Raw genomic sequence first — 14,810 nt, 5'->3', positions numbered from 1 at the left:
ATTATATATATATATATATATATATATATATATATATATATATATACATACACACATATGTATATATATATATATATATATATATAATTTCCACAAGTTTCCATGTCCAATTTAATGCATCAACTCCTTTTCAGCAAAGGTTAAAAACACCTCGACCAAGTGTAGCAACATGATTTTGTAGCTACAGAGATTTTTCTAATTTTGCATTCAGCATTTTTAATGGAATCTTTTGTGTTTTTTGAATTTTTTTTGTTTTTGTGTTTTTTGTATTTTTTTGTTTTGTGTGTTTTAAAAAAAAATGTGTTCTTTCTTAAAAATATATGTTTTTGGTGTGTTTTTTGTAATTTTGTGTGTTTTTTTTGTGTTCAAAATGTTGATCCAGTAAGTCAAAATGAAAACAATAATCAGGTCATATAGGTGAGGTTGTGCTGAAAACAATGATACCAACACGTCATGGTAAAGATTTTTAAATGGTTTATACTCAAAAACCGACTAAATAGCCCCAAACTCCAAAGGGTTAAGAGCTGATATCTAGACATTTTCCATGGTTTTCGTCATAATGATTTTGGTTATCAATTATCAATAATCACATATAGGCTATACGCTTTCCTTTTCACCTATGACTAACTTTCCCCCCATGGTTAGCACTGGTTAGCATAAGGAGAGCTAGGTTAGCATTAGCTTGCTGCTGTCTCTGACCTCCATGACTTCTTCTTGATCTACCTGTCTGTCAGCACCGAGCCACACGGGGCAGGTGAGGAGGTGTGACGGAGGAGAGCAGTGGGGATGACGGGACAGGACGATGTGGACATACCCGGTGAGAATACTTTCTACACATGACATCAACCAGAACATATAGCACTTGGTTTTATTAATGGTTTAGGCTACTTAACCTGTCCATCCACATGCTGTCAGTGTGTGGCTGACCTGTTGCTATTTCTGTCAGGCTGCTACTTAAATGGCTTGAGACGGGACAGCCGGCTGGGATTTAGCCGGTGTTAAGTTAGAGACGAGGAAGTTAATGTTGTCTTCAAGTCATGCATAGTGTTTTATTATTCCTTTCAGAGGTTGTTCAAAAGATGTGTAACACATTTCCCCTCAGAATCAGGAGCCATCTTCACATTTGGAAAGAGCAGTTTTGCTGACAATGTGCCTAGTAAGTTCTGGCTGAAGAATGACCAGCCAGTGCACCTGTCATGTGGAGGGGAGCACACTGCTCTCATCACAGGTAGGACAATGTATGCACGTTTTAATAATGAATAATTACTGAGTTCAATGAGAGATGTTTCTATAATTGAGTGATCATTTCTGCAGAAAATGGCAGGCTGCTTATGTTTGGTGGTAATACTTGTGGCCAACTGGGGCTTGGATTTAAGCCTGCGATCACAAAACCTGCCTCTGTAAAAGGTGAGTTAGTTTACACCAAAACCACAAAGAATTATTCTTTTTTTATTATTGATTAATATGTCAAATATTAATAACCAAAAGCTGCTGGTGAATGTTCTTTCAACTGACTTATTGATTAATCAACTCATCACCTTAAATATGGTCTGAGGTGGTTTTTATTCTTGATATTTCACTTTCATTTTAAGTAGCTATATTGGTGTGTTTTCCTTTCAGTCTTAAAATCTGAGGAGGTGAAGCTCGTAGCTTGTGGGAGAGATCATACAATCATCTGCACATGTAAGATGATAATATCAACAGACATATGTCAGATGTTTCCTTAAGCACAAAACAGCGGTGACCAAAATTGGTCATATTTAATTGATTTTTTGTCAATATTTTTTAGCACGGGGTAGTGTATATGTTGCTGGCAGTAACCAGGAGGGGCAGCTTGGTTTGGGCCACTGCAACAACACCTCATCCTTTCACCGGCTGCAGCCTTTCTGTGACCATGCACCAATCAAAATGCTTTCTGCAGGATGCAACACCTCAGCTGCCTTAACAGGTACAAACAAGTAATAATGTAACAAGTGTCTCTGTTACCCAAACTGTATGTGTGTGTGATGTCTATGTGTGTTGGTAGAGGATGGGAGGCTGTTCATGTGGGGAGACAACGCTGTGGGTCAGATCGGTTTAGGAGACGAGGAGTTTGCAGCAGAACCCAGAGAGGTGGTTGTCGGGGAGGCGGTGATGTGGGTCTCCTGTGGGTACCACCACTCAGCACTTGTCACAGGTACAACACAGTGAGACAGCACAGGAGCCTGTTTGAGTGATTATTTACCCAACCTTCAGATACCAGTGTTGTGTCTGTGTTGTTTTAGTGGATGGAGATCTGTATACGTTTGGAGAGGGTGCAAGTGGAAGGCTTGGTCTCCAGGTGGAGCAGCTGGCCAATCACAGAGTCCCTCAGCGGGTGCAAGGGATTTTGGGTCGTGTCACTCAGGTCAGCTGTGGAGGGGAGCACACTGTGGCCCTCACAGGTAGGTTAACTCAACTCAACTCAACTCAACTCAACTCAACTTTATTTGTAAAGCACTTTAAAACAACCACAGCAGCAACAAAGTGCTGTACATAAACAAACAGAACAAGAGACAATACAATAAATAAAACAGGAATAAACACTAAAATAAATAGATTCATTGCTTTTTAAAAAACAATTTAAAAAACAATAAATTAAAGCAAACCATAAAACACTAAAAACAAGAGCCTCATGCGTGGTTAAAAGCCAAGGAATAAAAATGTTTAACAGTACATACTTTGGAAATACAGTCAGTTAGTCAGTGGTGGAAAAAAGTATTCAGATTCTTCACTTTAGTAAAAATGTACTGAACAGTTCAAAACATAATTCATAACATTGACATATATTGTTCTAAATCAAACTTTTAATTCAGGGAACAATTCACAACATGTTTTTATCTAACAGAATCTGCCAGTTCAATCCACATTTGTTAGCATTTAACCTTGCAAAGACAAGACATTTGATATCTTACTGCACACAAAAGGGAAGCAGGCGCCTGTATTAACTGGATGGTCTAGCTAGAAGAAATGTGATTTACTAAAAGAAAGATTAATTTAATCTGATGAATCACTTTATTCAAACTGGAGGATTTTGTTTGAGAATTTTTAAGATGTTTTTGGGGTGATGACTTTTGAAGCTTCAGTCAAAATCAAAGAAGCATTGAATGTTAAATAAAAACAACAGAAGAAACACAGTAAAATCTGCCAGGCCAGGTTAATTGTTTCTTAGAGAAATTACATTATTTTTTATAATATTTTTTTAAAAAGAGGCTAGCTGTGTCTTTGGAGCTCTCATTCACTCCCAGGTGAATGTCCTGAGAGGTGAGGGCTTCGATTTAATCTCTAAAGGACAACTGGTGCTTTAACACAACTAACACAACCTTGTACCATGCAAGCATTGAAGGGGGCAGTAAAGGGGAAAATAGGAGTTGAAATAGTTGCAGACTGTTTTGTTACTGGGATGCACTGAAAGTTGCCTTTCAGCAGTTCTTTTGTGTCCTTATCAGCAATGACCTTCACGTGGACACACTGATGGATAGTATCAGCCACGCTAACAGTGTGAGATGTTACATTTCTGTTAGACTGTTCTGATAAATGTCGTTAAATGTTTCCTTTTAATTACATTATATTTGGCTGTATATTGCTGTCAATGTTTTCCCACCTTCTGTAATTTGTTACTCGTGGTATTGTTAAACTGAAGCATATTTCATTCACCAGTACAGATACTTATATATAAGACTGACACCTGTCTCTGTGGACATTCTTGTTCTGGTGCTCCTCTTCTCAGTTATCATAGCAATAGACCATCCTTGCAGAATAGGAAGATACTGAAATAGAAATTAAAGTTAAATTAACCACTTTGAGGCTACACAGTATAATAAAGACATTAAACACAGCAGTGGGCATTGGTTGGCTCCCGCTTGCTACCTGTTTCTCATGTTTGATCCGATGTTTTAGGTAATTATTTCAACCTGATTCTGACAGAAATTAAATTGTTTTTATAATATTTTTATTAAAACAGAGGGTGAGAATCTTAAACCAGATTAACCTGTCTGTAGAAAATTATACATGATGAAATTGTTCTCACCCTAATGACAGATTCTAGGACTCAAAAATAGAGACAAACTTGAAAGTAGCCCAAGCAATCGAATTGATGTAGTAAAGTATGACATTTCTGTCTAAAATGTAATACTCTGTAATTACCTTCCAGCTCTGCTGTTAATCAGAGGAGTCTGTTTCATTGTGTCTGTTTGCTGTATTAGAGGAGAACATGTACACGTTCGGCAGAGGTCAGTATGGTCAGCTGGGCCACGGGACATTCTTGTTTGAAGTTGATTCGCCAAAACCACTGGAGCACTTTTGTAACAGCAGCATCAAACATATCAACTGTGGAGAGAACCACACTGCTGTGATCACAAGTAAGCAATCTCTAAAGCTTATTTTAGTCACAATCACAGAAGGACAGTACTGCCTGTCAATCTTAGTGTTTATTTCTGATCATCAAAATTAAATTGGCCTCCCTCCTCCACAGACAGCGGGCTTCTCTACACGTTTGGTAATGGTCGTCATGGGAAACTCGGTTTAGGGGAAGAAAATTTCATCAACCAGTTCAGCCCAACGGTCTGCACACGTTTTCTCAAGTACCATGTTCAATTAGTAAGTTAATGTGAAGCTGTCATCTCTTCATCAGCCCAAACTGTATTCCACCTCCCAAGTGGTATATCCTGTTTCTTTATATTAAGAGGACTTCCATAGTTATAAACTACATTGAGGCCCTGTGTCTTCCTATGGTCAGGTGTCCTGCGGTGGGAACCACATGCTGGTATTGGCTGCACCCAGACCACCAGAGATCCAAGGAGTGGTACCAGAGACCAATGACACAAACACAGAAAACATTTTGGAGCCAAGTTATAAAGAAATCCTCCTGATGGACACTTTGATTGATCCTGATTTAATAGTCCCACTCTCCAGCCTCTCTGCTCGAGCCCGCCACAGAGAAAAAGTGAGAATGTGCACCTTGGTACTTATTTTCAATCCTAAATCATGTTTTTACAAGACCTCTGAAAATAAATAGCCCTTCAGTAAGTCCTTGCAGCTACTATAACTTTTGAAAACATTGTATCTGCAGGTCCTAATTAGCACTGAATTCAGTTTCTTCAAAAGCAAATGGCTTTAGGAGATATTAAAGAGTCTTATATTTGATTACAAAAGCCTAAACCCTGTAACTACTGCGAGCTACCGTGCATAGGACGCTCATTATAGGCAAGTTTCTGTTTTAGCCAAGATTTAAATGAACAACTAATGGTTGTTTTCAAAATCAGTGTATCTGCTGATCATTTTCTCAATTGAAATTTTGTAGGAAGGGTGGCGAAAAATCACATTTGGACCAAATTCAAAATGGTTAAAAATATATCTGGTTTCAAATGGGTGTGGCTTATATGGATAGATTTGTCCAGGATTGTATTGACACCACCATCCAGCTAGCACACACCAGAGTGTTCCTTGCTTTACTGTTATATGGCCTACTGCTGGGAAGTACGGAAAAAATGTAATATAACAATAGATAGTTCTTGGCCATATAAACAGTTACCATAGTATGATCCTGAAACAGGCATTAAATTACATTCTATGTGGCACAAAAGTGACTTTAAAAAGGTTTTAATTTAACTTGATTAACCCTCCAGAAAGTTTGTCGTCTCAGCTTGAGTTAACTGTAATCACACTTTAACTCCAGTAGGGGGCAGTGTTACACCAAGTTGTAGCTCTGCTGCAGTGCTGCTAACTAACAGGTTGGGGGAGCTCCATAGATGTGGTTCAGACCTTTTCTCTCAGTAATGTTTTTGCTGTTTTTCCTCTCGTGTCTTTCAGGGAAGCTCTGTGGAGCTGTTTGGGGAGATGTTTCACAACCTCCCGCGTCTAAATTCTGGCTTCCTCAACACCTCCTGGCAAACATCCAGAAATATCCCAACCCCTAAATGGCTCTCGAAGGACTTTACTACCCCTTCATCATCCCCAAAACCACAATCAGAAGTAACACTAAGCCCACCACTCTCCCCCAGATCTCCAGTGTTATCCTCAAAGCCGTCAAGCCCACGTTCTCAATCATCAAACACCTTTCGGAATAAATCCTCTCATGCTGCTTCCTCTAAGTCTAAATCCAAAAAGCTGCCTTCTCCCTTACTCTCACCAAAGTCTATAGCTAAACACAGCCCCCATGTATCTCCTAAAAGGACTGCAAGAAAGAGAGTGGCAACCACTAAAAAGGCCTTAACTAAAGAATCTCCTCTACCACCTAAAGAGCCCTGCAGTCCCAGCAGACCCTTCAGTGATATTTCCATTAAACCTCTCAGTGAGGAAAAGCATCCTGCCTTGCCACAAACAGGTATTTTCTACCTATAATTTCAGCCAGTGTTCAGCTGAGGTATATCTTGCAAATCCATGAAAACACAACACTAGATACTCAAATGTAGAGCTGTTTAATTAATCCAGTCATTTTCTGTTTTTTTTCAGAGGGAGACACAACTTCTTTTCAAAGACAACTTGTCATAGAAGATATGGAGGAGGATATCTCTGAGAATGGAGTTGACCCTGATTTTTTGTCAAACATGGTGAGAGGAGTTTGCTTTGACTTTGACAGAGTAGAGAAATGAAATATATTCTCCACAGCGGCATAAACACAGCGTCAGTTGAATTGTAATTTTACTCTTTAGGCTTCTTGGTTGTGGTCTAGATTATGTGCACTCCAGGGCAGGACACAGCAATGTTGAACGCTCACTGACTTTTCCAGGAAATGTGCATAGCTCAGCATACAGTACATACTGTGTGTGTGTGTGTGTCTGTCTGAATACATTTTCCATTTGTTACAACACTGAGGTGAAATATGCAATTGAATGTGCTGTTTTGCTTTCCTAATTTTTCCCATTTATTTGCTTTGCTTTTCCAAGAATCCGTGTAATAGATAAGACAAGGATTGCTTCTGCCAAACACAAATGTGTTTATGCTCCAACTTCAGACACACAAACACTCACTCAGATACACACAAACACACACATACAATGCTTTAGAAAAGTTGGCAGGAATCTTGCCACATCTCATCAGTGTTTCCACAGCCAGTGATGAAGCAAGCTGTGAAGGAATCTCCTGCGTTGGTGTTTGTCATAGTGCAACATGTGGTGCTCAGTAACTCGTTCTTGGCCTAGCTGTTTGTGTGTGCATTCATCTGCAATTGTGGAACACAAATGACAAGTAACTAGTAACTTAAGGTGTCAGATAAATAGATATACTCATGTAAAAATACCAAGTTTTCAATCAAGTTGATAATTTAGTTGAACACAATTTCTTTGAAATCTTTTTTTAGTGTATGTGAATGCACTTGGTCATTTTTCACCACTGTTCCTGTGCGGGCTTTCATGTGCGACAGAGGGGAATATCTCTAAAAAAAAGTCTGCTGTGACACCGTTTTCACATCGCACCCCTCTGACCCCCAATTAACCACCATCTGTTTATCTCTGGTGGAGATGGAAAATGTAAGGATTCCTCAACCGTCACCATGGTTTCCTTTACCTCCTACCCACAGCTGTATTTAAACCTGATGACAGATTTGTTCATGACTAATCAGTCATCAACATTATGTGCTGTGTGGGCCCACTGTGCACATGATGCAAAGAAAACCCATCGTATTTCACGTGCTCTTGGTTGTCAAATTATACTGTACAAGAATGTAATGTGAAATATACAACCCTGATTCTAAAAGTTGGGACGGTGTCTAAAAAATAAATAAAACAAAGTGTGATAATTTGCTAAATAATTTTCATAATACTAACACCTGTTACCAATCAACCAGCTTACCTGTGGACTCTTCCAAACAGGTGTTTTTTAAACTTTCACAGTTTGATGCCCCTGTGCCTTTTAAAAAATGTAATGCTGGCATTAAATTTAGGTGAAGCATATATTTCCAAAAATCCATTATAATGACACAGAAAAACATAAAAATGTATTGTCTTTGTACAGTTTTAAATATGTGTCACAACGGATAAGCATTTCATTGCACTCTGTTTTATTTAAGTCCTGCACAACATCTCAGGTTTTTGGGAGTCAGGGTTGTACTTTATACTGGAAATATATATTTTAATATGTATTCTGTCCAACATACTGATGTATGTTTGTGGTTAAATTCAGAAGATTTAAAATGAATAATATCTACACCTACAAAAGCTACTGAAACATAAACACATTCTGATATCCTGTTCTGTTCTGCATGTTATCATAGTTTGTTACTGAACAAGAAACTGCTTCCTCAAACTAGAGCTGACATGCTTTTGGCAGTAAAACACACAAAACATCAAATGCCACAACCTTACATGCAGTTATGTTGATTGCAAGTCTGTTGTTGCTGTGCTGGTACAGCTTTCCTTTTCTATTACTAGGCATATGACATGTTTCCGCCAGTTTTATTTTTATTTCCCGTAATCCCTTTTTTTCTCTGTGATTTATTACAGGAAAATAAGAAAAGCCGAGCTCTTAGGAGAACTACGAAAGAGGCCTTTCAGTTTGATGAAAAGGCAGGACATAATTCTCTCAAGGCCTCACCCACAGAGCTCTTCAAAGGGTCTTTAAAGAAAGATGCCTCTCCACTGAAGACTGCAAAGAGTCTAAAATACACATCCAGAAAAGTCACATCTAAAGGCAAAGAGAACATCACAAAGCAGTCCAGTAAAATCACAGAACATGGAAACAGACAAGATCGTGAGGAACCCTCCAATTTTAAATCACCAAAACGATCAGAGTCCAGCCTGAAAACTGAAGCACAGCAGAGACTGACTGAAGTGAAAGAAAATGTCAGGAGAAATAGAAATGTGAAAAAGGTTATTAAAGTAAGGACTTCTGAGAAAAACTTGATACGGACAACAAAACTGGATGAAAATAAAACATCATCATTGGACAAGACATCTCCTGTTGTTATGGTCACTACAGGAAATGAAACAACCAATTTATCTGTCCAAGGTGGAAGTATGTCATCTGTAGAAAAAGATTCAGAAATCCAGAGTGAAACTGCTGACGTCAAACCTGTCGATGTGCAGATGCAAGAGGAGACACCGCGAGTCAAATCGACTCCAACAAAAGATTTGCACACAGTTAAATCTGCATCTAAAGGCCGAAGTAAAGCACTGAATGTGAAGCCGCCACCAGTGAAAAAAGAAACCATATATGTTCAGGTTGATACTAAGAAATCACAAAGTGTGAAATCCAAACCTGTGAAAGTAAAAGGAAAGCCGCAAGAGGTCAAATCCACACCAGTCAAACATCAAAGCAAATTTACCGAAAATACTCCAGTGAAAAGTAAAAGCCAAGGAAAGGTTGTGGAGAATAAGTTAAGCACACCTCAGAAAGTGAAAAGTAAAATGAAAATACCCGACAGCACTGAAGTCAAGGACAAAAAGACGGTGAAAGAACCAAAACTCAAGGTGAAAGCAAAACCAGAGGGAGAGAAAGGAGATGAAATCAAAGTTAAAGGAGAAGCAGACAATGAAGATAATACAAGGGCCAAGCCAGTGAGTAAGCAGACTGAAGCCTCCAGCCCGCTGTTATCGCAGCAGGATACACCTATTGAAGTGCTGTGTAACCCTGTTTCCTCTCAAAGCGCTCAGAGAACAGAGGTGGCTTCCGTCGGTGGTGCCAAATCCCCGCAAGGCCTCAAAGCTGGTGATAGAGATCTGTTTGTTTCTGAGAGAGAGGATACTCAGAGTGAAGACAAGCCAAAGTGGGGGGAGATCCTCAGTACTGCAGCCTCTCTGATTCCTGCTGTTGGGATGGCAGGTGCAGCGATAGGGCTCCTTAGTGAGGCTGTGACAGGCGTGGGAGGTCACCAGTCTGACAGTAACTCCATTACCTCTTCAACCCAAAACAAAACACCTGTGCGAGAGAGGCAATTTACAAAGCAGAGTGCAATAATGCAGCCTTCCTTTTCCTCGTCACTTTTTTCTTCAACAGAGGCATCAAATGTGCCAGAAGAAAGCCCAGAAAAAGATGTTAAGGTCAAAAAGAATGCAATTCAAGAAGAAGAAAGAAGTGATTCCGTTCAGTCTGAGCAGCAGGCGTGGGTGAAAAGTGACGGGGATGAAGACTTTTCATACAGAGAAGGAGAGAACACCGGCACAGATGTGGAAACTTCTCAGCAAGAACATAAAGAGGAGAAAATCAACAGGGATCATGAGGGAGATGACACTGAAGATGAGGAAAAGAAAAAAGAGGAAGAGAGTGGGAGCGATGTGGAAGATAAAAAAGAAGAAGAAGAAGAAGAGGGAAGTGAAAGTAGCAATGCCTTAGAGGAGGAGACTGTTTCTGGAGAGGATGAGGAGGAGCAAGATAATGAAGCTGCAGAGGAAGATGGTGAGGAGGAAACAGGCTCCAGCAGCGAGGAAGAGGATGAAGGAAGTGAGAAAAGTGATGTCACAGTGAGTGAGGAGGAGGAGGAAGAAGAAAGCAGCAAGGAAGCAAGTGGAGGAGGGAGTGAGAGTGAAGAAGAGGATAAAGACGAAGAGGAAGATAGTGAGGTTAGTGAGGATGAAGAAGATGAAGAGTCGGCTAGCAGCAAGAGCAAAGAGTCAGAGGAAGAGGACAGAGAAGGAAGTGACACTGCAGAGTCTGAGGCAGAAGAAGATCATGAAGATACTGAGGTTGATGCAGAGGAAGAGGAAGAGGAAGAGGAAGAGGGGGAAACTGATGAACAAAAAGATTCCACCGAAAGTGAGGAGGAGGAGAAAGATGAAGAAACAGATGAGAGTGAAGGGGAGGAAGATGAGAAACATGACAAATCGAGTGTAGACAATGAGGAGGAGGAAGAGGAAGATAGTGAGGCTGATGAAGACGAGGAAGAGCAAGATGAAAGGGAGCAAGGAGAAGAAGAGGGTGAGGAAGAAGTGTCTTCAAATGAGGGGGATGCTGAGGACGAGACTGCAGAGGAGGAAGAAAAAGAGGAGGAAGAGTCTGCAGAGGTGGGAGATGAAGAGGGTGAAGAGGATGAAGAAGAGAGTGAAGAGGAAGTGTCAGGAGAGGAAGAAGAGAGTAAAGAGGAGGAGGAAGAAGGGGGTGAGGAGGAGGAAGAGGAGAGTAAAATGGAAATATCAGAGGAGGAAGAAGAGGCTGAGGAGGAGGAAGAAGAGAGTAAAGAGGAGGAGGAGGAAGAGGAGAGTAAAGAGGACGAGGAGGAAGAAGGGGGTGAGGAGGAGGAAGAACAGAGTAAAGAGGAGGAGGAGGAAGAGGAGAGTAAAGAGGACGAGGAGGAAGAAGGGGGTGAGGAGGAGGAAGAGGAGAGTAATATGGAAATGTCAGAGGAGGAAGAAGAGGCTGAGGGGGAGGAAGAAGAGAGTAAAGCGGAAGAAGAGGAGGAGAAGGAAGAGGAAAGTAAAGTAGAAGATTCAGAGAAGGAGGAAGAAGAGGGTGAAGAGGAGGAGGAAGATAGTAAAGCGGAAGTGTCAGAGAAGGAAGAAGAAGAGGGTGAGGAGGAGGAAGAAGAGAGTAAAGCGGAAGTGTCAGAAGAGGAAGAAGAGGGTGAGGAGGAGGAAGAAGAGAGTAAAGCAGAAGTGTCAGAAGAGGAAGAAGAGGGTGAGGAGGAGGAAGAAGAGAGTAAAGCAGAAGTGTCAGAAGAGGAGGGCGAGGAAGAAGAAGCAGAGGAGGAGGAAGAAGAGGAAGAGAGTGAAGGTGAGGATGAGAAAACAATGAAAAAAGAGAAAAGTATTGAGGCAAGTAAAAAGATGATGGAAGAGAGTGATGAGGAGGAAGAGGAGGAGGAAGGAGGTGAGGAAGAAGAAGAGGGAGAAGAGGAAGAGGAGAATGAAACAACGATTAAACCAAACACAGACAAAAGAGTCATAAATCAAAAAGAAGAAACAAAAGCAAAGCAGAGACAACCTGAAAGAAAGAAAAGCAGTGATTCTGAGGGAAATGAAGATGAGGAAGAAGCTGAAGAGGAAGAAGAGGGAGAAGAGGAGGAGGGTGAGGAAAAAGGAAATGCTGCAAATATCAAACAAGAGAAAGACAAAAAAGAAGGAAAAGTGGAAGAGGAAGAAGAAGAGGAGGAGGAAGAAGGAGAGGGTGAGGAGGAAGAGGAGGAGGAGGAGGAGGAGGTCAAATCAAAGAAAGACTCACAGAAGTTGCCTCCTGAGGAAGAAGACAAACAACTGAAGGAAACACCGAAACCAGCTCCGAGGACGAAGCAGAACGCAACAGGAGAGAAGAAACAAGACGATCCTCAGCAGTTTTGGGACGATGTTCTGCCTCAGTACCTCGACCTGCAATGACGGTCATATAAAAGTACCAAATAGTGTTTAACTTTAAGGACTCAGACTGAGACGTGTCCTGCAGCCTAATAAGTCCTGCTCACTGTGAGTCACCGAATGTTAGCAGTTATTACATTTTTCTTATTGTCAACAAAATCCAATTAAAAGACCAAAACCAACAATCCATTGATCTGTGTCAGTACTTCACGTCCATTCGTTCCTACAAAAAGCATACATTTTTCAAAAAGTTTAATTTTTCATTTTCAAAAACTTGACTGATGCTATACAGAAGCACTGTAGTGTTTGATGCATTGCATCAAAATCAATGTTGTTGCTAATCATAGACACAGAAAACTCTCCCTAGCATTTAGTAGACAGTCAATATGGAAGGAAGGAGGACAGGAGGGGTGCTGGATGGACACTTAAATGCAGGATTTCCACTTGGGAGACTGAGGTTTGGGTCTCATGACAGATTTAAGTCATTTTTACATCATATATATATATATCTCAAGTGTCCTGATGTGCATAACAGAATCCAAACCACAACCTTTTTTTTACTAAATCATGTTTGTACCTTAATCTAACAACATTCTTTATATTTTCAAAACCTTAACTGTCGTCTCTGCATCTAAACCAAGCATGAGTAAAAGCAATATTAAACAAAACAGTATTTCAGCCTTTGAATGGGCTGATAATAGAATATATTAGGTGGAGCAGGCACCTACTAACCCATACTTATGAGGATGATAACACATAAATAGATTATGAATGGTTACTTTGATCACATTGCTTTTGCTTTGCTTTTTAGCCCTATTACTCAGGTATGTGTTTTAATTCTGAATACATATTGTTGCTCTTTTTAATCATGTAAAATGATTGTGTCTTTAGTCTTTCTTCTCAAAAGCCTCCTGTGGACAAGTGTTGAGAATTAGCATGTTGCTAAAACACTTAAGCATCTGGTTTGCCTGATGTAATTGTGACGTCCATATCAGATAAATCTCTTTATTATTATATCGCCAAGTTGATGTGATAATGTTTGAAAGCGTCTAAGCAGTTTAGGAGCAGGCTATTGATTTCTGTTAAGGCCATTCCTTTTTTTCTTCTTTTTTTTGTATGATTTGGTTTAATTTTCTTACAGGCCTAGTCTTCAGACCTGATGCTGTCTCTATTGACGTCACTTGAGGCAATATATGTGACTCCACACAGCTCCCTCTGGTGCCATTATACAACTTTTGTTTCCACACTAGTACTTCTCAAGACTCCACTCTAATCTCATTCACTCGCCTCATGGTGACAAAATTGCCGCAGTAATAACATACCGTATAAATGCACTGTGATTTGGTAGGAATCTAAGGAAACTATCTTTAAAAAATACCCAAAGAGAACACCAGCTAAGTGTAAATCTATGTAAACAACATTTAAACACAACAAACCCAGAGACAATCGTAATCCAAAATCATGAGCTATAACACCACATCAAAGGGTCCGTACGATCCCCCAGAGCCAGGTGAGCAAAGATGGAGTCAACTATCTCTTTCTTCATCTGACCTGAGAGAGACAATTCAGGCGTAGCGGTCGGCTGAACCCACATAATTACAGCTCAGGAGATCCTCTCGCAGTCGCTGCACCACACGCCTCCTCTTCCTGTTCCCCATCAAGACAAGAACACTTCAACACCTTCATGTGTGGACTCGCCCCCCTCTTCCCACTCTACACAGGGTCGACAACCGAACCAAATTAAAAACTGATCAGTCTTTCAGCAGCCCTGTACTTTCACCCGGCCCTCCTGCTGTGTGTGTTTGTGTACCAAACAGAATAATAATCCGTTGAAGAAGACTGCCATGCAAATGCAAAGACGGAATGCATTTCATCAGCATAGTGTCGCTAGGAAACAACTTGGATCCAACTTCCTATAAAATGTTCACATCATTAGCAAACAGTGAAACAGGCAGTAAACTTCTTCCCGTGGTTGAAACTGGAAACTCTTTCCACTGTTATTGCTGCTTTTATTCTGATGTGTGTAAAATGGTTAAGAGTTGGGTGGAGATCCCATACCTAACACAGAACTTACTATGATACAGGACGGATCACATATCTGTATCTTTTAATGAGTTTAATGTACAATACGAATACAAATTTTATTCTGAAAATATTTCCTGACCCCTTAAAGGTATGTTTAGGTAAGGTAAATTTAAAAAAATAAAGGTAAATATAAAAAAAATGGTTTTGTATGTTGATTATTGCATGGGTAGGCCTGCTCAAGTAAAGTACAAGCAGTGTTACAATGTACAGGACTTTAATTACATTTCACTGATAACATTACTGTGCTTTTTCTGATGTAGGCCTAATATTTTTAAATTACTTTTAAGGGACCTTCGATCACTGTAGTATGGATGATGAAGTTGCAGTCTATCATGCTGATTTTTTTCCCCGTAGAAATTAAATTTAAAAAAAACTTTGCCTTTGGGAGGAACATTCTTGCTTCTGCTTTACTTGTATCTTAGTGTTTTTAGTAGGGATTCTTCGTTCTAATAGGACTATTCGGTGTCTGTACCGGTCCGATACTGGCCA

At 40.2% G+C, this 14,810-nt stretch overlaps 1 protein-coding gene across 1 annotated transcript; it reads left to right on the top strand.

Annotated features, from left to right (window-relative positions):
• The first annotated feature begins 555 nt into the window (after positions 1-555).
• rpgra (retinitis pigmentosa GTPase regulator a) lies at positions 556-12,523 on the top strand. The gene is made up of 16 exons (XM_059343238.1): positions 556-817; positions 1,103-1,228; positions 1,315-1,407; positions 1,621-1,683; positions 1,790-1,948; positions 2,027-2,176; positions 2,265-2,423; positions 4,224-4,379; positions 4,493-4,617; positions 4,757-4,963; positions 5,830-6,343; positions 6,472-6,569; positions 8,460-11,661; positions 11,725-11,798; positions 11,913-11,955; positions 11,992-12,523. The coding sequence occupies exons 1-16, from the start codon at positions 787-789 to the stop codon at positions 12,258-12,260; spliced, it is 5,469 nt and encodes a 1,822-aa protein (XP_059199221.1). The 5' UTR covers positions 556-786; the 3' UTR covers positions 12,261-12,523.
• Positions 12,524-14,810: the final 2,287 nt, after the last annotated feature.

This window comes from Centropristis striata, chromosome 10, assembly GCF_030273125.1.
Source record: "Centropristis striata isolate RG_2023a ecotype Rhode Island chromosome 10, C.striata_1.0, whole genome shotgun sequence".
Classification (NCBI taxonomy): domain Eukaryota; kingdom Metazoa; phylum Chordata; class Actinopteri; order Perciformes; family Serranidae; genus Centropristis; species Centropristis striata.
The sequence above is the reverse complement of the archived record's forward strand: the minus strand, read 5'-3'. Positions and strand labels throughout refer to the sequence as shown.